The following is a 20031-nucleotide window of genomic DNA, read 5'->3' as shown; positions in this document are numbered from 1 at the left end:
CTTGCACAGTGCATCGTTTTTCCTATTTTGTTGCATTACAACCTGTAAATTAAATAGATTTTTATTTGGATTTCATGTAATGGACATATACAAAATAGTCCAAATTGGTGAAGTGAAATGAAAAAAATAACTTGTTAAAAACAATAATAAAAAATTATAAACTGAAAAGTGGTGCGTGTATATGTATTCACCCCCTTTGCTATGAAGCCCCTAAATAAGATCTGGTGCAACCAAGTACCTTCAGAAGTCACATAATTAGTTAAATAAAGTCCACTTGTGTGCAATCTAAGTGTCACATGATCTCAGTATATATACACCTGTTCTGAAAGGTCCCAGATTCTGCAACACCACCAAGCAAGCGGCACCATGAAGACCAAGGAGCTCTCCAAACAGGTCAGGGACAAAGTTGTGGAGAAGTACAGATCAGGGTTGGGTTATAAAAAATATCTGAAACGTTGAACATCCCACAGAGCACCATTAAATCCATTATTAAAAAATGGAAAGAATATGGCACCACAACAAACCTGCCAAGAGAGGGCCGCCCACCAAAACTCACAGACCGGACAAGGAGGGTATTAATCAAAGAGGCAACAAAGAGACCAAAGATAACCCTGAAGGAGCTGCAAAGCTCTACAGCGGAGATTGGAGTATCTGTCTATAGGACAATTTTAAGCCGTACCCTCCACAGAGCTGGGCTTTACAGAAGAGTGGCCAGAATAAAATAAACAAAGATGTTTGATGTTTGGCAAAAGGCATGTGGGAGACTCCCCAAACATATGGAAGAAGGTACTCTGGTCAAACCTTCCAGCAAGACAATGACCCTAAGCATACTGCTAAAGCAATACTTGAGTGGTTTAGGGGAAACAATTGAAATGTCTGGGAATGGCCTAGTCAAAGCCCAGACCTCGATCTAATTGAGAAACTGCGGTAGGACTTAAAGATCGCTGTACATCAGCAGAATCCATCCAACTTGAAGCAGCTGGAGCAGTTTAGCCTTAAAGAATGGGCAAAAATCCCAGTGGTTAGATGTGCCAAGCTTATAGAGACATACCCCAAGAGACTTGCAGCTGTAATTGCTGCAAAAGGTGGCTCTACAAAGTATTGACTTTGGGGGGGGTGAATAGTTATGCACACTCAAGTGTTCTGTTTTCTTGTCTTATTTCTTGTTCGTTTCACAATACAAAATATTTAGTATCTTCAAAGTGGTAGGCATGTTGTGTAAATCAAATGATACAAACCCCCCAAAAAATCTATTTTAATTCCAGGTTTTAAGTAAACAAAGCAGAATAAATGCCAAGGGGAGTGAATACTTTCACAAACCAGTAGCTCTGAGTTCAGGAGTGAAATTCCACAGATTCTTAACAGCTGTGGAACTGAAACCCAACTACTATTTACAATTCCCTTTTGACCATCTCGTTCTCTCGTCCTTTCATCCTCTGCATTGTTTATTTATATTTAAAATATTCTTATAGTCTCTTCCACCTCATGAGGCTGAATAAATTTGTCTTGGCCCCTAAGACAGTTACAGATGCACAATCGAGAGCATTCTGTTGGCCTCTATCACCATCTGGTTTTGGCAACTGCACCTTCCGCAAATGCAGGGCTCTCCAGACGGTGGTTTGGTCTGCCCAATGAATCCCCGGGGGCACACTGCCTGCCCTCCAGGACACCTACAGCACCCGATATCACAGGAAGGCCATAAAGATCATCAAGGACAACAGCCACCCCGAGCCACTGCCTGTTCACCCCGCTATCATCCAGAAGGCGAGGTCGGTACAGGTGCATCAAAGCTGGGACAGAGAGACTGAAAAACAGCTTCTATCTCAAGGCCATCAGACTGTTAAACAGTCACCACTAGCTGGCCCGCGCCCAGTACCATACCCTGAACTTTAGGTCAATGTCACTAACCGGCTACCACCTGGTTACTCAACCCTGCACCTTAGAGGCTGCTGCCCTATATACATAAACATGGAACACTGGTCACTTTAATCATGTTTACATGCTGTTTTATCCTCTTCATATGTATATACTGTATTCTAGTCAAGGCCATCCTGTTCAAATATACTACATATTCTATCCACATACTGTCCACGGGGCGGCAGCGTAGCCTAATGGTTAGAGCATCGGTCTAGTAACCGAAAGGTTGCAAGATCAAATCCTCAAATTCCCCCAAATTTGTCATTCTGCCCCTGAACAAGGCAGTTTAACCCTCTGTTCCTCAGCTGTCATTGAAAATAAGAATTATTTTCTTAACTGACTTGCCTCGTTAAATAAAGGTAAAATAATCATGTTTATACACTATTTATTTGATATTCAAACAAAAATACTATGATTTTAGTTTATGGTGTTTTATGAATTGTACACAAAAAGAAAGAAGTTTTTTTTTTTTATTTTTTTTACTGTAAGCTATTTATATACTCCTGATAAAGCTACACTCCAGTTACTGTATATTTCTCTGAAACTGATAAAGAGCAGATCGGAAAAACATGTCAAGGTCAGTCAGAGAGAACATAAGCCCTGGTTATATAAGCACCACCAACTACTGTATTTGTATGTAATGAAAAACATGAACATAAAGTCATGGTGAACTTCACTGTTGGGTTGAGCCCCGATGACATTTTTAATTTTTAATCAGAATTGGCATGCCATCTCGAGTATAGTGTTGTTGGTTGGAAAACCAGTACACACACACACACACACACACACACACACACTCTAAATAGGTATACGACAGATGACTATTTCAAGCCATTCTAAATCAGTACATCCTAAACACTATGAACACAAAATGAATATGTCTGTCTATAGCATCTCTATGATCTATAGTGACATGTATCTATACATTTGTAGTTTATAATCACTGTAAATGTTAGATGTTGTTTTTTATTTTGTATTATGTTGACAGTGAAATGTTCCTTCCACTAGATCAAATGTTGCAATCTCAGATATCCATTTCAGCTATTGACTTTATAGTGGCAAAACAAATGCTAGCTCTGACAAACTGTTGCACCATTCACTGGCTATTTAGCAAATATTACAATATATCTCGGTTCACAACAGGGCTATACACAAGGTAAGGTTGCAGCTGAAATTATTCAGTGTTTCCTTTTTTTGTAAGAATATTGAGCATAGCTTTCATGACCTAAACTCTTAGGGAAAAAAGGTGCTATTTAAAACCTAAAAGGATCCTTTGGCTGTCCCCATAAGAGAACCCTTTGAATAACCCTTTTTGGTTCTGGTTCTGGGTAGAACTATTTTGGGTTCCATGTAGAACCTAAAAGGGTTCCACTTTGAACCAAAAAGGGATCTACCTGGAACCAAAAAGGGGACAGCCGAAGAACCCTTTTTTAAGCTGTAGAAAAGGGCATCTGTGTCCCTGCTATGAATACAAAATCACACAAAATCTCTTACAATCTCTTACAATCTCTTACATCATCAATTACTACTGTTTTTTTTTTGCTACTTGAAACACAGTGTAGTATTGTCGCATATTTTGTCATTTGGCTGAGGGTTTATATCTAGAACCCTCTATGTAGGGGTCCTCAAATAACTCCCTGTAATATGGTTCTGCCTAGAAGGGTTCAACCAAGAACCATGTTATCATGTAAAGGTTCTTCCTCGAACCGTCTATGAAGGGTTTGTCGTGTCTTTGCTGTCATTGAATGTGAAGACTGTTATTTTATCAAATCAATTCTCTATGTTATTACGTGATTAAACTAATAATGGTCAACTTAATTAACTAGGAAGTCGGGGCACCATGGAAAATGTTGACTTACAGAGTTATAATTTTCCGAATATTACTCTTCAGATATTCTAATATCTGATCAATTAGTCTTCTAATTAATTAGTCTCATTAATGTATTATTATTACCTTGTTTGTCTCATTCCAAACGTCGTTAAATTCTTGGTCATCTGCACGAAACCTAGCATACATTATGAATCAGCGATATACAAATTGTCTTATTTTTTTAATTTACTAACTAATCAAATCACAGAAAAACATGAAAACAAACACAATTAGTACATTGGGTTGCTTCATGATACAAAGAAAAGTCCCTAGTGGACTAAGTCGATATGACAACTTGGTAGATAAAAGGAATGGGGTGGGACTGAGAAAGTGGATACACTACACACAGTCTATAATTATATTCATTGAAATGCTAATCCTTTGTACATGAACAGCCGCTCATTAATTGCAATGTATCGATATTTACACCTGTATGTCATTGTTGTCTCCTCTGTTGGAATCTCGATCGTCCGGTAGGGTTCATCTGAGTCTCTGGTTAACTTTCATTCAAGTCTTTTGTGGTTGTAGGTGGTTAGAATGGGTACTTCAGAGTTCCATTCAAAAATGTTCTCATAGATTAGATGTTTCGGCGGTTGTCTGTATTCTCTTTCTAGACTTATGTCATTTCTAGCTGCAGACTAGTAATTATAGATCTAAGATTTGATCTTATTCTGTAGTGAATGATAGTCTCAGAGTTGAACCATTTCCATCTGTTGCCATCTGTGTTGCCAATGCTCCACGTGGTATCGTCTTATCCTTTGGTAGAGTTGTAGTTTAAACCACTGCACACACCAGCGTCACCCGGCATGTTTTGGTCTTAGAAATTCAACAATTTGCAACCTTAGCTGGTGTGGTCTGGTGTGAATTTCATCAGAAGGTTATTCCTAGAAGCGTCTGTGAAGGGTTCTACCAAGAACCACGTTAACATCTAAAGGTTATTCCTAGAACCGTCTGTGAGGGGTTCTACCAAGAACCACGTTAACATCTAAAGGTTATTCCTAGAACCGTCTGTGAGGGGTTCTACCAAGAACCACGTTAACATCTAAAGGTTATTCCTAGAACCGTCTGTGAAGGGTTCTACCTAGAACCACGTTAACATCTAAAGGTTATTCCTAGAAGCGTCTGTGAAGGGTTCTACCTAGAACCACGTTAACATCTAAAGGTTATTCCTAGAAGCGTCTGTGAAGGGTTCTACCAAGAACCACGTTAACATCTAAAGGTTATTCCTAGAACCGTCTGTGAGGGGTTCTACCTAGAACCACGTTAACATCTAAAGGTTATTCCTAGAACCGTCTGTGAGGGGTTCTACCTAGAACCACGTTAACATCTAAAGGTTATTCCTAGAACCGTCTGTGAGGAGTTCGACCTAGAACCACGTTAACATCTAAAGGTTATTCCTAGAACTGTCTGTGAGGAGTTCTACCTAGAACCACGTTAACATCTAAAGGTTATTCCTAGAACCGTCTGTGAGGGGTTCTACCTAGAACCACGTTAACATCTAAAGGTTATTCCTAGAACCTTTTGTGAGGGGTTCTACCTAGAACCACGTTAACATCTAAAGGTTATTCCTAGAACCGTCTGTGAGGGGTTCTACCTAGAACCACGTTAACATCTAAAGGTTATTCCTAGAACCGTCTGTGAGGGGTTCTACCTAGAACCACGTTAACATCTAAAGGTTATTCCTAGAACCGTCTGTGAAGGGTTCTACCTAGAACCACGTTAACATCTAAAGTTTATTCCTAGAACCGTCTGTGAGGGGTTCTACCAACGACCCCTTTTTATCTTTGGAGGGGTATTCATTGAACTGTTCCACCAGCCTTTTCCAATCTAATGATGTATGACAATACATGACATATATCATTAAGGCCTTTCTTTGAGAGAACCTAGTTATACCCTAACAGGGTGGAGTTACATGCCACAACAGGCCTGGAAGTCACATTATATTGGCAAAGTGATGCGTATATCCTATTGGAATCCAGACAGAAGTGAGGATATCCATTCCAAGTGGAATTGTTCATTTACCTTCAGTCTTCATTCAGAATGACTGCAAGAGTAGAAAAGATTGACTTCTGACCCTCAATCATCTAAATTGGGTCAACCATCTCAGTAACGGGAACAAGAACTCTAACAGATTGGATTAGTTTGGAAAACAATGTTGTTTTGTCGTGTAGCATGAAATGAATAAACAAATCAATGTATATGCAAAAACACAGATATTACTGTGAAACAAACAATTCTGAGAATCTCCCTGCAATATATGATATATGGTTCTATGTAGAACCCTTCTTGCCTTCCAACGAATCATCAAAGAACCCTTTCTTCCAGAAATAGTTCTAAGAATATTAAAGGTTCTATGTAGAACCCTTTGCCTTACAAATAAGCCTTGTCTTCCAAAAAAATGTTCTTCAGATCAAAACAAGTTCTTGGTAGAACCCTATCCCTCAGCAAAGAACCCATTTGTTTCTTAGAGTGTAATTCAGGTAATGTAGATCTCCGTTTGCAGGAGGTATTTTTCACTCTTCTATTTGTGGAAGGAAAACTCTGTAGGTTACTTCAATCGTGAGTAAGACTTGACACCACACACCTGTTTTTACACTGCCCTTGACATTGTAGATAAACACATGTGGAATCTTTACAGAAACATAATACGCCCTGTCATTGGCCATAGCGTGAATGGTCAGACGTCTACTCTCTGTATATATACCGGGTGTCAACTCGCCAGTTTGTCGTCTGATTCTTTTTTTTCTATCTCGACCAGGGATGGACATGATGAGGCATCTAGTTCTGTTGGCCCTGCTGGGGCTGAGCCAGGCTTTCAACAACCCCCATGCCAAGCACGGCAGGCAGGCCATCGTCCACCTGTTTGAGTGGAAGTGGAACGACATAGCGGCTGAGTGTGAGAGGTTCCTGGCTCCCAAAGGATACGCTGGAGTTCAGGTATGTACTGTTGGAGAATGGAGAAGTTTTTCCTGTTTAAGTCAATTGGTCAAGAAAGACTCCATCCCCAGGGTTCATCCTAATGTACTCACCATGGTTGTTGTTCTCCTACCCCAGGGTTAATCCTACTGTACTCACCATGGTTGTTGTCCTCCTACCCCAGGGTTAATCCTACTGTACTCACCATGGTTGTTGTCCTCCTACCCCAGGGTTAATCCTACTGTACTCACCATGGTTGTTGTTCTCTTGGCCCAGGGTTCATCCTACTGTACTCACCATGGCTGTTGTTCTCCAGGCCCAGGGTTAATCCTACTGTACTCACCATGGTTGTTGTTCTCTTGGCCCAGGGTTCATCCTACTGTACTCACCATGGCTGTTGTTCTCCTACCCCAGGGTTCATCCTACTGTACTCACCATGGCTGTTGTTCTCCTACCCCAGGGTTAATCCTAATGTACTCACCATGGCTGTTGTTCTCCTACCCCAGGGTTAATCCTAATGTACTCACCATGGTTGTTCTCCTACCCCAGGGTTAATCCTAATGTACTCACCATGGTTGTTGTTCTCCTGGCCCAGGGTTCATCCTAATGTACTCACCATGGTTGTTGTTCTCCTGGCCCAGGGTTCATCCTACTGTACTCACCATGGTTGTTGTTCTCCTGGCCCAGGGTTCATCATAATGTACTCACCATGGTTGTTCTCCTGGCCCAGGGTTCATCCTACTGTACTCACCATGGTTGTTGTTCTCCTACCCCAGGGTTCATCCTAATGTACTCACCATGGTTGTTGTTCTCCTACCACAGGGTTCATCATAATGTACTCACCATGGCTGTTGTTCTCCAGGCCCAGGGTTAATCCTAATGTACTCACCATGGTTGTTCTCCTGGCCCAGGGTTCATCCTATTGTACTCACCATGGTTGTTGTTCTCCTACCCCAGGGTTTATACTAATGTACTCACCATGGCTGTTGTTCTCCTACCCCAGGGTTCATCCTACTGTACTCACCATGGTTGTTGTTCTCCAGGCCCAGGGTTAATCCTACTGTACTCACCATGGCTGTTGTTCTCCTACCCCAGGGTTAATCCTACTGTACTCACCATGGCTGTTGTTCTCCTACCCCAGGGTTAATCCTACTGTACTCACCATGGTTGTTGTTCTCCAGGCCCAGGTTTTATCCTAATGTACTCACCATGGTTGTTGTTCTCCAGGCCCAGGGTTAATCCTACTGTACTCACCATGGTTGTTGTTCTTACGGCTAATACCTTACATTTACTCTTCCCATATGAGTATTGATCATATGACTGTTGTATCACTAGCTACATGTCCATCCAATTTGCGACAGATTTTGGTACGAACATTCAAAAATCTCCCCAAAAAATTACCAAGATGTGAATTTTCCGTCAAATTTCCTTGTTGCGGATGATAGTCTGTGCGTGACAAAGTAGTGCACATAAAAGTAACTTGCACCTAATAAAAAATAAAAATTTAAATGAGTTTCCAGCGCATTTTCATGTCTACAGATGGTTTCGTCACAAAGAATGTTGCGTTTTATAGCAAATGTGCCCACTGGTGTTGGCACGCGCTCTCTACCCAACAGATGGCAGATACAGTCTACAGGATGAGATTATTATGGACAAAGGAGTGAGATTATTTTTACATGTCAAACAGGCAGCAAAACATCGATCACCAGAATAAGACACTCAATGGAAAGGAGCATCAAGCTCGTCACCGTGCACTTTCACCGTCCTGTACAGTTATGTCATCTGTAGACTAATAAACTGCCTGCTTTCCCTAGTCGTAGAGGGACGACCACACACCATATCATCGCGTGACGCCAAGTTTACTTAAATATTATTATTTTTTTAACCTTTTTTTTACCTATGATGGTTATTATATAATAATATAGACTTTTCCTGTCCTTTATTTCCTTTGTTTTGTCATTATTTAGTATGGTCAGGGCGTGAGTTGGGGTGGGCAGTCTATGTTTGTTTTTCTATGATTTGGGTATTTCTATGTTTCGGCCTAGTATGGTTCTCAATCAGAGGCAGGTGTCATTAGTTGTCTCTGATTGAGAATCATACTTAGGTAGCCTGGGTTTCACTGTGTGTTTGTGTGTTTCTGTCTCTGTGTTTGCACCAGATAGGGCTGTTTTTGGTTTTCCACGTTTATTGTTTTGTAGTGTTCGTGTTTATCTTTTTTTTATTAAACATGAATCAATATAACCACGCTGCGTTTTGGTCCGCCTCTCCTTCACCTAAAGAAAACCCTTACATTTACACAACCATTTCTCTGATAATTCCTTTTTACAGACACAAAAAGATCCCACCTTGTCTAACGCATTTTGTTTTGTCGACATTTGGAAAGTTTTACAGACAAATATGCTGTTTCCATCAGGCATGTTTTGAATTGTTTTTTACCCGATATACTTTTAAATGAGTTGGATGGAAACCTGGTGAGTGTCTTCATTTTAGAAAACATTATGAGCACATACTACAGTTGCAGTAGTAAAAGATGCATATATATATATATATATATATATATATACACAGAATAATAGATAGATATATATGGAGAGAGTAATAGATACAGATATATACATACAGAGTAATATACACAGATATATATAGAGAGAGTAATAGATACTGTACAGAGTAATAGATACAGATATAAATATATACAGAGTAATATATACAGATATATATAGAGAGAGCAATAGAGTATTTAATAAGAATATTACATTCATTCAGATCTAGGATGTGTTATTTGGTATATATATATACACTGCTCAATAAAATAAAGGGAACACCAAAATAACACATCCTAGATCTGAATGTATTAAATATTCTTATTAAATACTTTACATAGTTGAATGTGCTGACAACAAAATCACACAAAAATGATCAATGGAAATCAAATGTATCAACCCATGGAGGTCTGGATTTGGAGTCACACTCCAAATTAAAGTGGAAAACCACACTACAGGCTGATCCAACTTTGATGTAATGTCCTTAAAACAAGTCAAAATGAGGCTCTGTAGTGTGTGTGGCCTCCACGTGCCTGTATGACCTCCCTACAACGCCTGGGCATGCTCCTGATGAGGTGGTGGATGGTCTCCTGAGGGATCTCCTCCCAGACCTGGACTAAAGCATCCGCAGAACCACTCCTTTATTGGGGGTGTCTTGCTAATTGCCTATAATTTCCACCTGTTGTCTATTCCATTTGCACAACAGCATGTGACATTTATTGCCAATCAGTGTTGCTTCCTATGTGGACAGTTTGATTTCACAGAAGTTTGATTGACTTGGAGTTACATTGTGTTGTTTAAGTGTTCCCTTAATTTTTTTGAGCAGTGTATATATATATATATATATATATATATATATATGTGTGTGTGTGTGTGTGTGTGTGTGTGTGTGTGTGTGTGTGTGTGTGTGTGTAGAGAGAGAGAAAGAGTAATAAATACAGAAATATATAGTGCAATAAATACATATACTGTATATATAGAGTAATAGATACAGATATTTAGAGTAATAGATGCAGATATATAGAGAGCAACAGATACGGAATGCACATCTTCATTTTCATGTATGTATATAGACATATCCAAAACATATCCACATATCGATGTTCACTGTTGTTTTCTAAAGATGACTGGCTAACCCACTGATTCTGCTTCATGTGGTTGCCTCACCCTGAGGTGTTGTTTGAGTTAGAAATGTACCTATGCTGTTGCCTCTTCCCCTTAGATCTCTCCTCCAACTGAGAGTGTTCTGTTGACCAGCCCGTGGAGACCATGGTGGGAGCGGTACCAGCCAATCAGCTACAACCTGTGTTCCAGATCAGGAAATGAGAGCGAGCTCAGAGACATGATTACCAGATGCAACAACGTTGGGGTAAACAACAATAATAAAACAACACACGCGTGATCATGAACATGACAAACTTTATATCGTCATAGAAGTCCACTGCTAGGGGTTAAGTAGGCTACTTTATCTCCTACTCTGCTCCCACAAACACACAGAAAAAAATGTAAATCACCATCATACTCATACTACCGACCCAACAGAACCAAGTTTAACTGATGGTCTACCAACTCTTAACCAAAGTGACAGAACAAAGTTTAACTGATGGTCTACCAACTCTTAACCAAACCGACAGAACCAAGTTTAACTGATGGTCTACCAACAAACCAAACTGACAGAACCAAGTTTAACTGATGGTCTAACAACAAACCAAACCGACAGAACCAAGTTTAACTGTTGGTCTAACAACAAACCAAACCAACAGAACCAACAGTTAAAATCCTTCCTCCAGATCTATGTCCTGCTCAGTTTTCTTTCTTTCTAAAACCTCTCTCCTAATATTCCCAGGTTAACATCTACGTTGATGCCGTCATCAACCACATGTGTGCAGCTGGAGGCGGAGAGGGAACCCACTCTACCTGTGGAACCTATTTCAGTGCCAAAAAGATGGACTTCCCTTCCATTCCCTTCAGTGTCTTTGATTTCAACGAAGGCAAGTGCAAATCTGCCAGTGGAGACATCGAGAATTACAATGATATCAACCAGGTATGACTCAGTACACACTGCACTACACAGTACACACTACACTACACAGTACACACTACACTACTCAGTACACACTACACTACTCAGTACACACTACACTACACAGTACACACTACACTACACAGTACACTACTACTCAGTACACACTACACTACACAGTACACACTACACTACACAGTACACAGTACACACTACACACTACACAGTACACACTACACACTACACTACTCAGTACACACTACACTACTCAGTACACACTACACTACTCAGTACACACTACACTACACAGTACACACTACACTACACAGTACACACTACACTACTCAGTACACACTACACTACTCAGTACACACTACACTACTCAGTACACACTACACTACACAGTACACAGTACACACTACACTACTCAGTACACTACACACAGTACACACACTACACAGTACACACTACACTACAGTACACACTACACTACACACTACACACTACACTACACAGTACACACTACACTACACAGTACACACTAAACTACACAGTACACTACACTACACAGTACACACTACACTACACAGTACACTACACTACACTACACAGTACACACTACACAGTACACACTACACTACTCAGTACACACTATACTACACAGTACACACTACACTACACAGTACACTACACTACACAGTACACTACACTACACAGTACACACTACACTACACAGTACACTACACTACACAGTACACAGTACACACTACTCAGTACACACTACACTACTCAGTACACACTACACTACACAGTACACACTACACTACTCAGTACACACTACACTACACACTACACACTACACTACACAGTACACACTACACTACACAGTACACACTACACTACACAGTACACACTACACTACACAGTACACACTACACAGTACACACTACACTACACAGTACACACTACACTACACAGTACACACTACACTACACAGTACACATTACACACAGTACACTACTCAGTACACATTAAATTACTATTGCAGATCCTATTTGTTTTATTTTTTACTGTTTGTACGTTGTGTACTTTTAATTAACTTTTTTTTTTAAGTCTAAATTGATTCAAGTTTGCTGTTTTACTTGTGGGATACAATGCAATTTGTGTTATTGTGATACTTTCACACTGTCACTCTTTCAAGTTGGTAACGGACAAATGACTATAATCAGCTTACGTAAGGTTACACTACACTACACACTACTCAGTACACACTACACTACTCAGTACACACTACACTACTCAGTACACACTACACTACTCAGTACATACTACACTACACAGTACACACTACACTACTCAGTACACACTACACTACACAGTACACACTACACTACACAGTACACACTACACTACTCAGTACACACTACACTACTCAGTACACACTACACTACACAGTACACACTACACTACACAGTACACACTACTCAGTACACACTACACTACTCAGTACACACTACACTACTCAGTACACACTACACTACACAGTACACACTACACTACACAGTACACAGTACACACTACACTACACAGTACACACTACACTACTCAGTACACACTACACTACTCAGTACACACTACACTACTCAGTACACACTACACTACTCAGTACACACTACACTACACACTACACACTACACTACACAGTACACACTACACAGTACACACTAAACTACACAGTACACACTATACTACACAGTACACACTACACTACACAGTACACTACACAGTACACACTACACTACACAGTACACACTACACAGTACACACTACACTACTCAGTACACACTACACTACTCAGTACACACTACACTACACAGTACACACTACACTACACAGTACACAGTACACACTACTCAGTACACACTACACTACTCAGTACACACTACACTACACACTACACACTACACTACACAGTACACTACACTACACAGTACACACTACACTACACAGTACACACTACACTACACAGTACACACTACACAGTACACACTACACTACACAGTACACACTACACTACTCAGTACACACTACACTACACAGTACACATTACACGACACAGTACACTACTCAGTACACATTAAATTACTATTGCAGATCCTATTTGTTTTATTTTTTACTGTTTGTAGCGTGGTTCGTTCTGCGTTGTGTACTTTTAATTAACTTTTTTTTAAGTCTAAATTGATTCAAGTTTGCTGTTTTACTTGTGGGATACAATGCAATTTGTGTTATTGTGATACTTTCACACTGTCACTCTTTCAAGTTGGTAACGGACAAATGACTATAATCAGCTTACGTAAGGTTTTGTTCCATCCCCAGGTGCGTGATTGTCGTCTGGTGAGTCTGCTGGATCTCGCCCTAGAGAAAGACTACGTCAGAGGAAAGGTGGCCGACTACATGAACAAGCTGATCGACATGGGAGTGGCCGGGTTCAGAGTGGACGCCAGTAAACACATGTGGCCCGGCGACCTTACTGTCATCTACGGACGTCTGCACAACCTCAACACCCGTTGGTTCAACGGGGGATCCAGACCCTTCCTGTTCCAGGAGGTAATTATGTAACTCCTTGATTTTATAGTAATATACTATCAAATATAAATATAATTTATATACTATAAAACTATACTACTCACCCCCCCCACACACAATATAATTTATATACTATAAAACTATACTACTCGCCCCCCCCCCCCCAACACACAATATAATTTATATACTATAAAACTATAACTCGCCCCCCCAACACACAATATAATTTATATACTATAAAACTATACTACTCGCCCCCCCAACACACAATATAATTGATATACTATAAAACTATACTACTCACCCCCCAACACACAATATAATTTATATACTATAAAACTATACTACTCGTCCCCCCAACACACAATATAATTGATATACTATAAAACTATACACACACAATATAATTTATATACTATAAAACTATACTACTCGTCCCCCCCAACACACAATATAATTTATATACTATAAAACTATACTATCACCCCCCCACACACAATATAATTTATATACTATAAAACTATACTCCCCCCCCCAACACACAATATAATTGATATACTATAAAACTATACTACTCGTCCCCCCCCAACACACAATATAATTTATATACTATAAAACTATACTACTCGTCCCCCCAACACACAATATAATTGATATACTATAAAACTATACTACTCACCCCCCCCACACACAATATAATTTATATACTATAAAACTATACTACTCGCCACCCCCCACACACAATATAATTTATATACTATAAAACTATACTCGCCCCCCAACACACAATATAATTTATATACTATAAAACCTTACTACTCCCCCCCCAACACACAATATAATTGCTTTGAGCATCGGAAAAACGTATATATAGGACAATCAGTCTGTGTTCCATAACATGTAGACCATCTACCATCCTCTTACTCAGTCTTGGTATCTCCATTTCTAAATGTATTTCTTCAACAGTGCTCATTTTGTCTTCATTGCTTCCGTTAAGGTTATCGACATGGGTGGCGAGGCCATCCAGACCTCAGAGTACTTCCCCTTAGGCAGAGTCACTGAGTTCAAATATGGAGCCAAAATCGGAAACGTCTTCCGCAAGTGGAACGGAGAAAAGCTGTCTTACACCAAGTAAGATATGATTTACATGAGTTAACAATGTACATTTTCAGTGTAGTAATTTAGCAGATGCTCTTATTCGACAAGCAAACAACTCATTAAAGATCGACTCTGGCTAATTCTGAACTTTTTTTCTGTTGATAAACAATATCTGAAGTATAAACGCAGTGATGTCCACGCACTTAAGCGGGAAAAGACATCTACATAAAGACGTCGTTCATTCGGAGTTGGTCTAATGGTCTGACGTGATGTCATCGGCCTCCCCCCTTGAGGAACATTACAGGAGCAGTAGATAACCAAAGAGGAAAGCCCCCCCCCCTCCCCACATTCACTTGTGCCATGTCATGAGGATACCTGGGCCACCTATTGACATGTGCTTTTTTTTCAGTTAATCTGGTGTCAAATGAGGTGGAGTGGCACTTTAACTAATGTCATCATAAATTACAAACTCATTTAATACATAATTAAATACAATCTCATAATATAACTTTTATAAACACGTATCATTGTGTTTGTGAATATTTCAAAGATACGGTTGATGTCAATCACCACCTTCCGGAGACACCTGAAACCCCACCTCTTCAAGGAATACCTAGGATAGGATAAAGTAATCCTTCTCACCCCCCCCCCCCCTTAATGATTTAGATGCACTATTGTAAAGTGGCTGTTCCACTGGATGTCAGAAGGTGAATTCACCAATTTGTAAGTCGCTCTGGATAAGAGCGTCTGCTAAATGACTTAAATGTAATGTAAATGTATGCGTATTTTGTAAGTAGCCAAAGCGTGTGAATTTGTGTCAACTTTGTCCTTTTCCTAAATCATTTCGCTGTGTGTATTCCAGGAACTGGGGTGAGGGCTGGGGCTTCATGCCCGACAGCAATGCTCTTGTGTTTATTGATAACCATGACAACCAGAGAGGTCATGGAGGAGGTGGAAACGCCATACTCACCTTCTGGGACGCTAGGTACCCTCTCACGACACCTCTCTCTTACATCCAAATATTTCACTACGCAACTTTGCCAATATCCATTTTAACAACATACAGTACTTCCTTCCTTTTAAACTTCTCCATTTTAACAACATACAGTACTTCCTTTCTTTTATACTTCTTCATTTTAGCAACATACAGTACTTCCTTCCTTTTAAACTTCTCCATTTTAACAACATACAGTACTTCCTTACTTCCTTCCTTTTTAAACTTCTCCATTTTAACAACATACAGTACTTCCTTCCTTTTAAACTTCTCCATTTTAACAACATACAGTACTTCCTTTCTTTTATACTTCTTCATTTTAACAACATACAGTACTTCCTTCCTTTTAAACTTCTTCATTTTAACAACATACAGTACTTCCTTTCTTTTATACTTCTTCATTTTAACAACATACAGTACTTCCTTCCTTTTATACTTCTTCATTTTAACAACATACAGTACTTCCTTTCTTTTAAACTTCTTCCACCACTGTAAACATATTTTATGACAGCTGAAGGAAGTACACAATTTACCTTCAGGAAAATTACCTTTTCTATTCTTCATACCGATCCCCCCCCCCCCCCCGATGACATCAATGCATGATTAACAGAAAAAAATAACAATTATGAAAACAACCATTATTTGACGATTCATCGATTGTTGACTCACCTGCAGGATTTACAAGATGGCCGTGGCCTACATGCTTGCCCATCCCTACGGGTGGCCCGTGTGATGTCCTCCTTTCGTTGGAACCGCGCTGATGACTGGCAGGGCCCTCCCAGCCACGAAGATGGATCCACCAAGGATGTCCATGTAAACGCTGACGACACCTGTGGAGACGGATGGGTGTGTGAGCACAGGTGGCGCCAGATTACGTAAGTCCTACAGCGAACAAAGGCAGGTATTGAAGTACATCACAGGATGTTTGTGGCACATTGGGAAGGCGGTTAGCCTCGTGGTTAGAGCATTGGACTATTTAACCGAAAGTGATGCCCGTTCAAACCCCTGAGCTGACAAGGTATAAAATAAAGAATATGTCGATCTGCCCCTGAACAAGGCAGTTAACCCACTGTTGCTAGGTTGTCTTTGAAAATAAGAATTTGTTCTTAACTGACTTGCCTAGTTAAAAAAACATTCATTTAGGGAGGACGGCTTGTGGTATCTCAAAAGATCAGAATTGAGCTGACCGTGAAAGTATTCAGACCTCTTCACTTTTTTTCCACATTTTGTTACTTTATAGCATTACTCTAAAATGCATATATATAAAAAAAATATATCTCATCAATCTACACGTAGTACCCCACGATGACAAAGTGAAAACAGGTTTTTAGAAACAAAAACAGAAACACCTTATTTACATAAGTATTCAGACCCTTTACTATGAGACTCAACATTGAGCTCAGGTGCATCCTGTTTCCATTGATCGTCCTTGAGATGTTTCTACAACTTGATTGGAGTCCACCTGTGTGTAAATTTAATTGACCGGACATGATTTGGAAAGGCACACACCTGTCTATATAAGGTCCCACAGTTAACAAAAAAAATGTCAGAGCAAAAACCAAGTCATGAGGTCAAAGGAATGGTCTGTAGAGCTCTGAGACAGGATTGTGTTGAAGCACAGATCCGGGGAAGGGTACCAAACAATTTCTGCAATATTGAAGGTTCCCAAGTACACAGTGGCCTCCATCATTCTTAAACGGAAGACGTTTGCAACTATCAAGACTCTTCCTAGAGCTGCCCGGCCAAACTTAGCAATCGGGTGAGAAGGAACTTGATAGTCACTCTGACAGAGCTCCAGAGTTCCTCTGTGGAGATAGGAGAACTTGAAAACAGTTGCGCAGTGACGCTCCCGTCCAACCTGACAGAATTTGAGAGGATCTGCCGAGAAGAATGGTAGAAACTCCCAAATTACAAGCGTGCCAAGCTTGTAGCGTCATACCCAAGAAGACTCGAGGCTGTAATCACTGCTAAAGGTGCTTCAACAAACTACTGTATAAATACCTATGTAGATGTAGAATTTCAATTTTACAAACTGACTTGTGGGAAAGGTGGCATATTATGACAGCGCCACGTTGATAGACACTTAGCTCTTCAGTATCCTGCTGCCGATGTTTGTCTATGGAGAATGCATGACCGTGTGCTCGATTTAATACGCCTGTCAGTAACGGGTGGGGCTGAAATAGCCGAAGCCACTAATTTAAAGGGATGTCCACATACCTTTGACCATGTCATGTATCATAGACACATTTAAATCAACACATCTTATTCACCGTTCATTCCACTGTAGCTACTAGGAACAGTTTTGGTTGTTGCTGTTCTGCAGAAGAAAAATAACCATGGTAATAGATTCCCTCTTCGTCTTCTGTCTGTGTAGGAACATGGCTACCTTCCGTAACGTGGTGAATGGACAGCCCCATTCCAACTGGTGGGATAATGGACACAACCAGGTGGCCTTTGGACGCGGTAACCGTGGTTTCATTGTCTTCAACAACGACGACTGGTAATATACTGTAACACCTTGGTTAATAATGTCTATACTGTAACACCTTGGTTCATTTGTTGGCTGACTGGTTGGTAAGTTTGTTGGTTGGTGGGTGGGTGGGTGGGTGGGTTTGGTTGATTGACAGAGGGATCAATCGATTGATTTATTGACTGACTGACTGATTGGCTGACTGGTTGGTAAGTTTGTTGGTTGGTGGGTGGGTGGGTGGGTGGGTTTGGTTTATTGGCAGAGGGATCAATTGATTGATTGACTGACTGACTGACTGATTGGCTGACTGGTTGGTAAGTTTGTTTGTTGGTTGGTGGGTGGTAGGGTGGGTTTGGTTGATTGGCAGAGGGATCAATCGATTGACTGACTGACTGATTAGTTGACTGGTTGGTTAATTGATTGAATTCAGATCAACTTCACTCTTAGCTCTCTACTTACTGTGTTTCAACCAATCAGGCACCTGGATGTGACTCTGAACACTGGCATGCCTGGCGGCGCCTACTGTGATGTCATTTCTGGCCAGAGGGACGGAGAGCGCTGCACGGGGAAGACCATCAACGTCGGGGACGATGGTCGCGCCCACTTCAAGATCAGCAACACCGACGAGGACCCCATGGTGGCGATCCACGCCGACTCCAAGCTGTAAAAAAACAAACACTATGAACATAAACAAACAATAAAATCTATTGCAAACTGAACTTCTGTGGTGGTTTGGTTTTGTTTTTGCTGTTATGTGAAGGTCAATGCTGAATCTATCTCAGCGGATGTCCTTTAACATGCTTGCTGATTTATAGGGAAGCAGGTTAACGGTCTTGATTTGAGACAGACACATAAGTAGTTGAAGCTATACACCTTAACTTTGACACTTCTAAGTTGACTTAGGCAAATGGATGGTCACAATGACATTAGGTTATTAGTACAACACTAAGAAGCTAACATAGTATTGGTGCTTGAGAGAGGCATGTCTCAAGATGGTGTGCCTTAACTACAATGATCGAAGTACAGTCAAATTAGGCCTAGAAGAATCGTGTCCCTTGTCAAAGTCGCACTAAAAATCTTGATTAATTATTGTTGCTTCAACTGAGATTCAACTGAGATTCCACTGAGATTCCACTGAGATTCCACTGAGATTCCACTGAGATTCCACTGAGATTCCACTGAGATTCCACTGAGATTCTACTGAGATTCTACTGAGATTCCACTGAGATTCCCCTGAGATTCCACTGAGATTCCACTGAGATTCCCCTGAGATTCCCCTGAGATTCCACTGAGATTCCACTGAGATTCCACTGAGATTCCACTGAGATTCCACTGAGATTCTACTGAGATTCCACTGAGATTCCACTGAGATTCCCCTGAGATTCCACTGAGATTCCACTGAGATTCCACTGAGATTCCCCTGAGATTCCCCTGAGATTCCCCTGAGATTCCACTGAGATTCCACTGAGATTCTACTGAGATTCCACTGAGATTCCACTGAGATTCTACTGAGATTCCCTGAGATTCCCCTGAGATTCCACTGAGATAAATTGTAAATCTCCAGTCTTTAACAAGTGAAACTGTAAAGCCTTCCGAGTGCTGTAGATTCCCAGA

General features: G+C 40.5%; 1 protein-coding gene across 1 annotated transcript; it reads left to right on the top strand.

Annotated features, from left to right (window-relative positions):
• The first annotated feature begins 2968 nt into the window (after window positions 1-2968).
• LOC135558341 (alpha-amylase-like) lies at window positions 2969-19136 on the top strand. The gene is given in 11 exon segments (XM_064992080.1): window positions 2969-3073; window positions 6546-6724; window positions 10469-10615; window positions 11093-11290; window positions 13646-13876; window positions 14853-14986; window positions 15816-15938; window positions 16623-16669; window positions 16672-16822; window positions 18322-18447; window positions 18895-19136. Coding segments are annotated over 10 exon segments (1524 nt in total). The 5' UTR covers window positions 2969-3073; window positions 6546-6547; the 3' UTR covers window positions 19085-19136.
• The last annotated feature ends 895 nt before the right edge of the window (window positions 19137-20031 follow it).

This window comes from Oncorhynchus masou, chromosome 17 (genome assembly GCF_036934945.1).
Source record: "Oncorhynchus masou masou isolate Uvic2021 chromosome 17, UVic_Omas_1.1, whole genome shotgun sequence".
In the NCBI taxonomy this organism is placed as follows: domain Eukaryota; kingdom Metazoa; phylum Chordata; class Actinopteri; order Salmoniformes; family Salmonidae; genus Oncorhynchus; species Oncorhynchus masou.
This window is presented reverse-complemented; position numbering and strand designations above follow the sequence as displayed.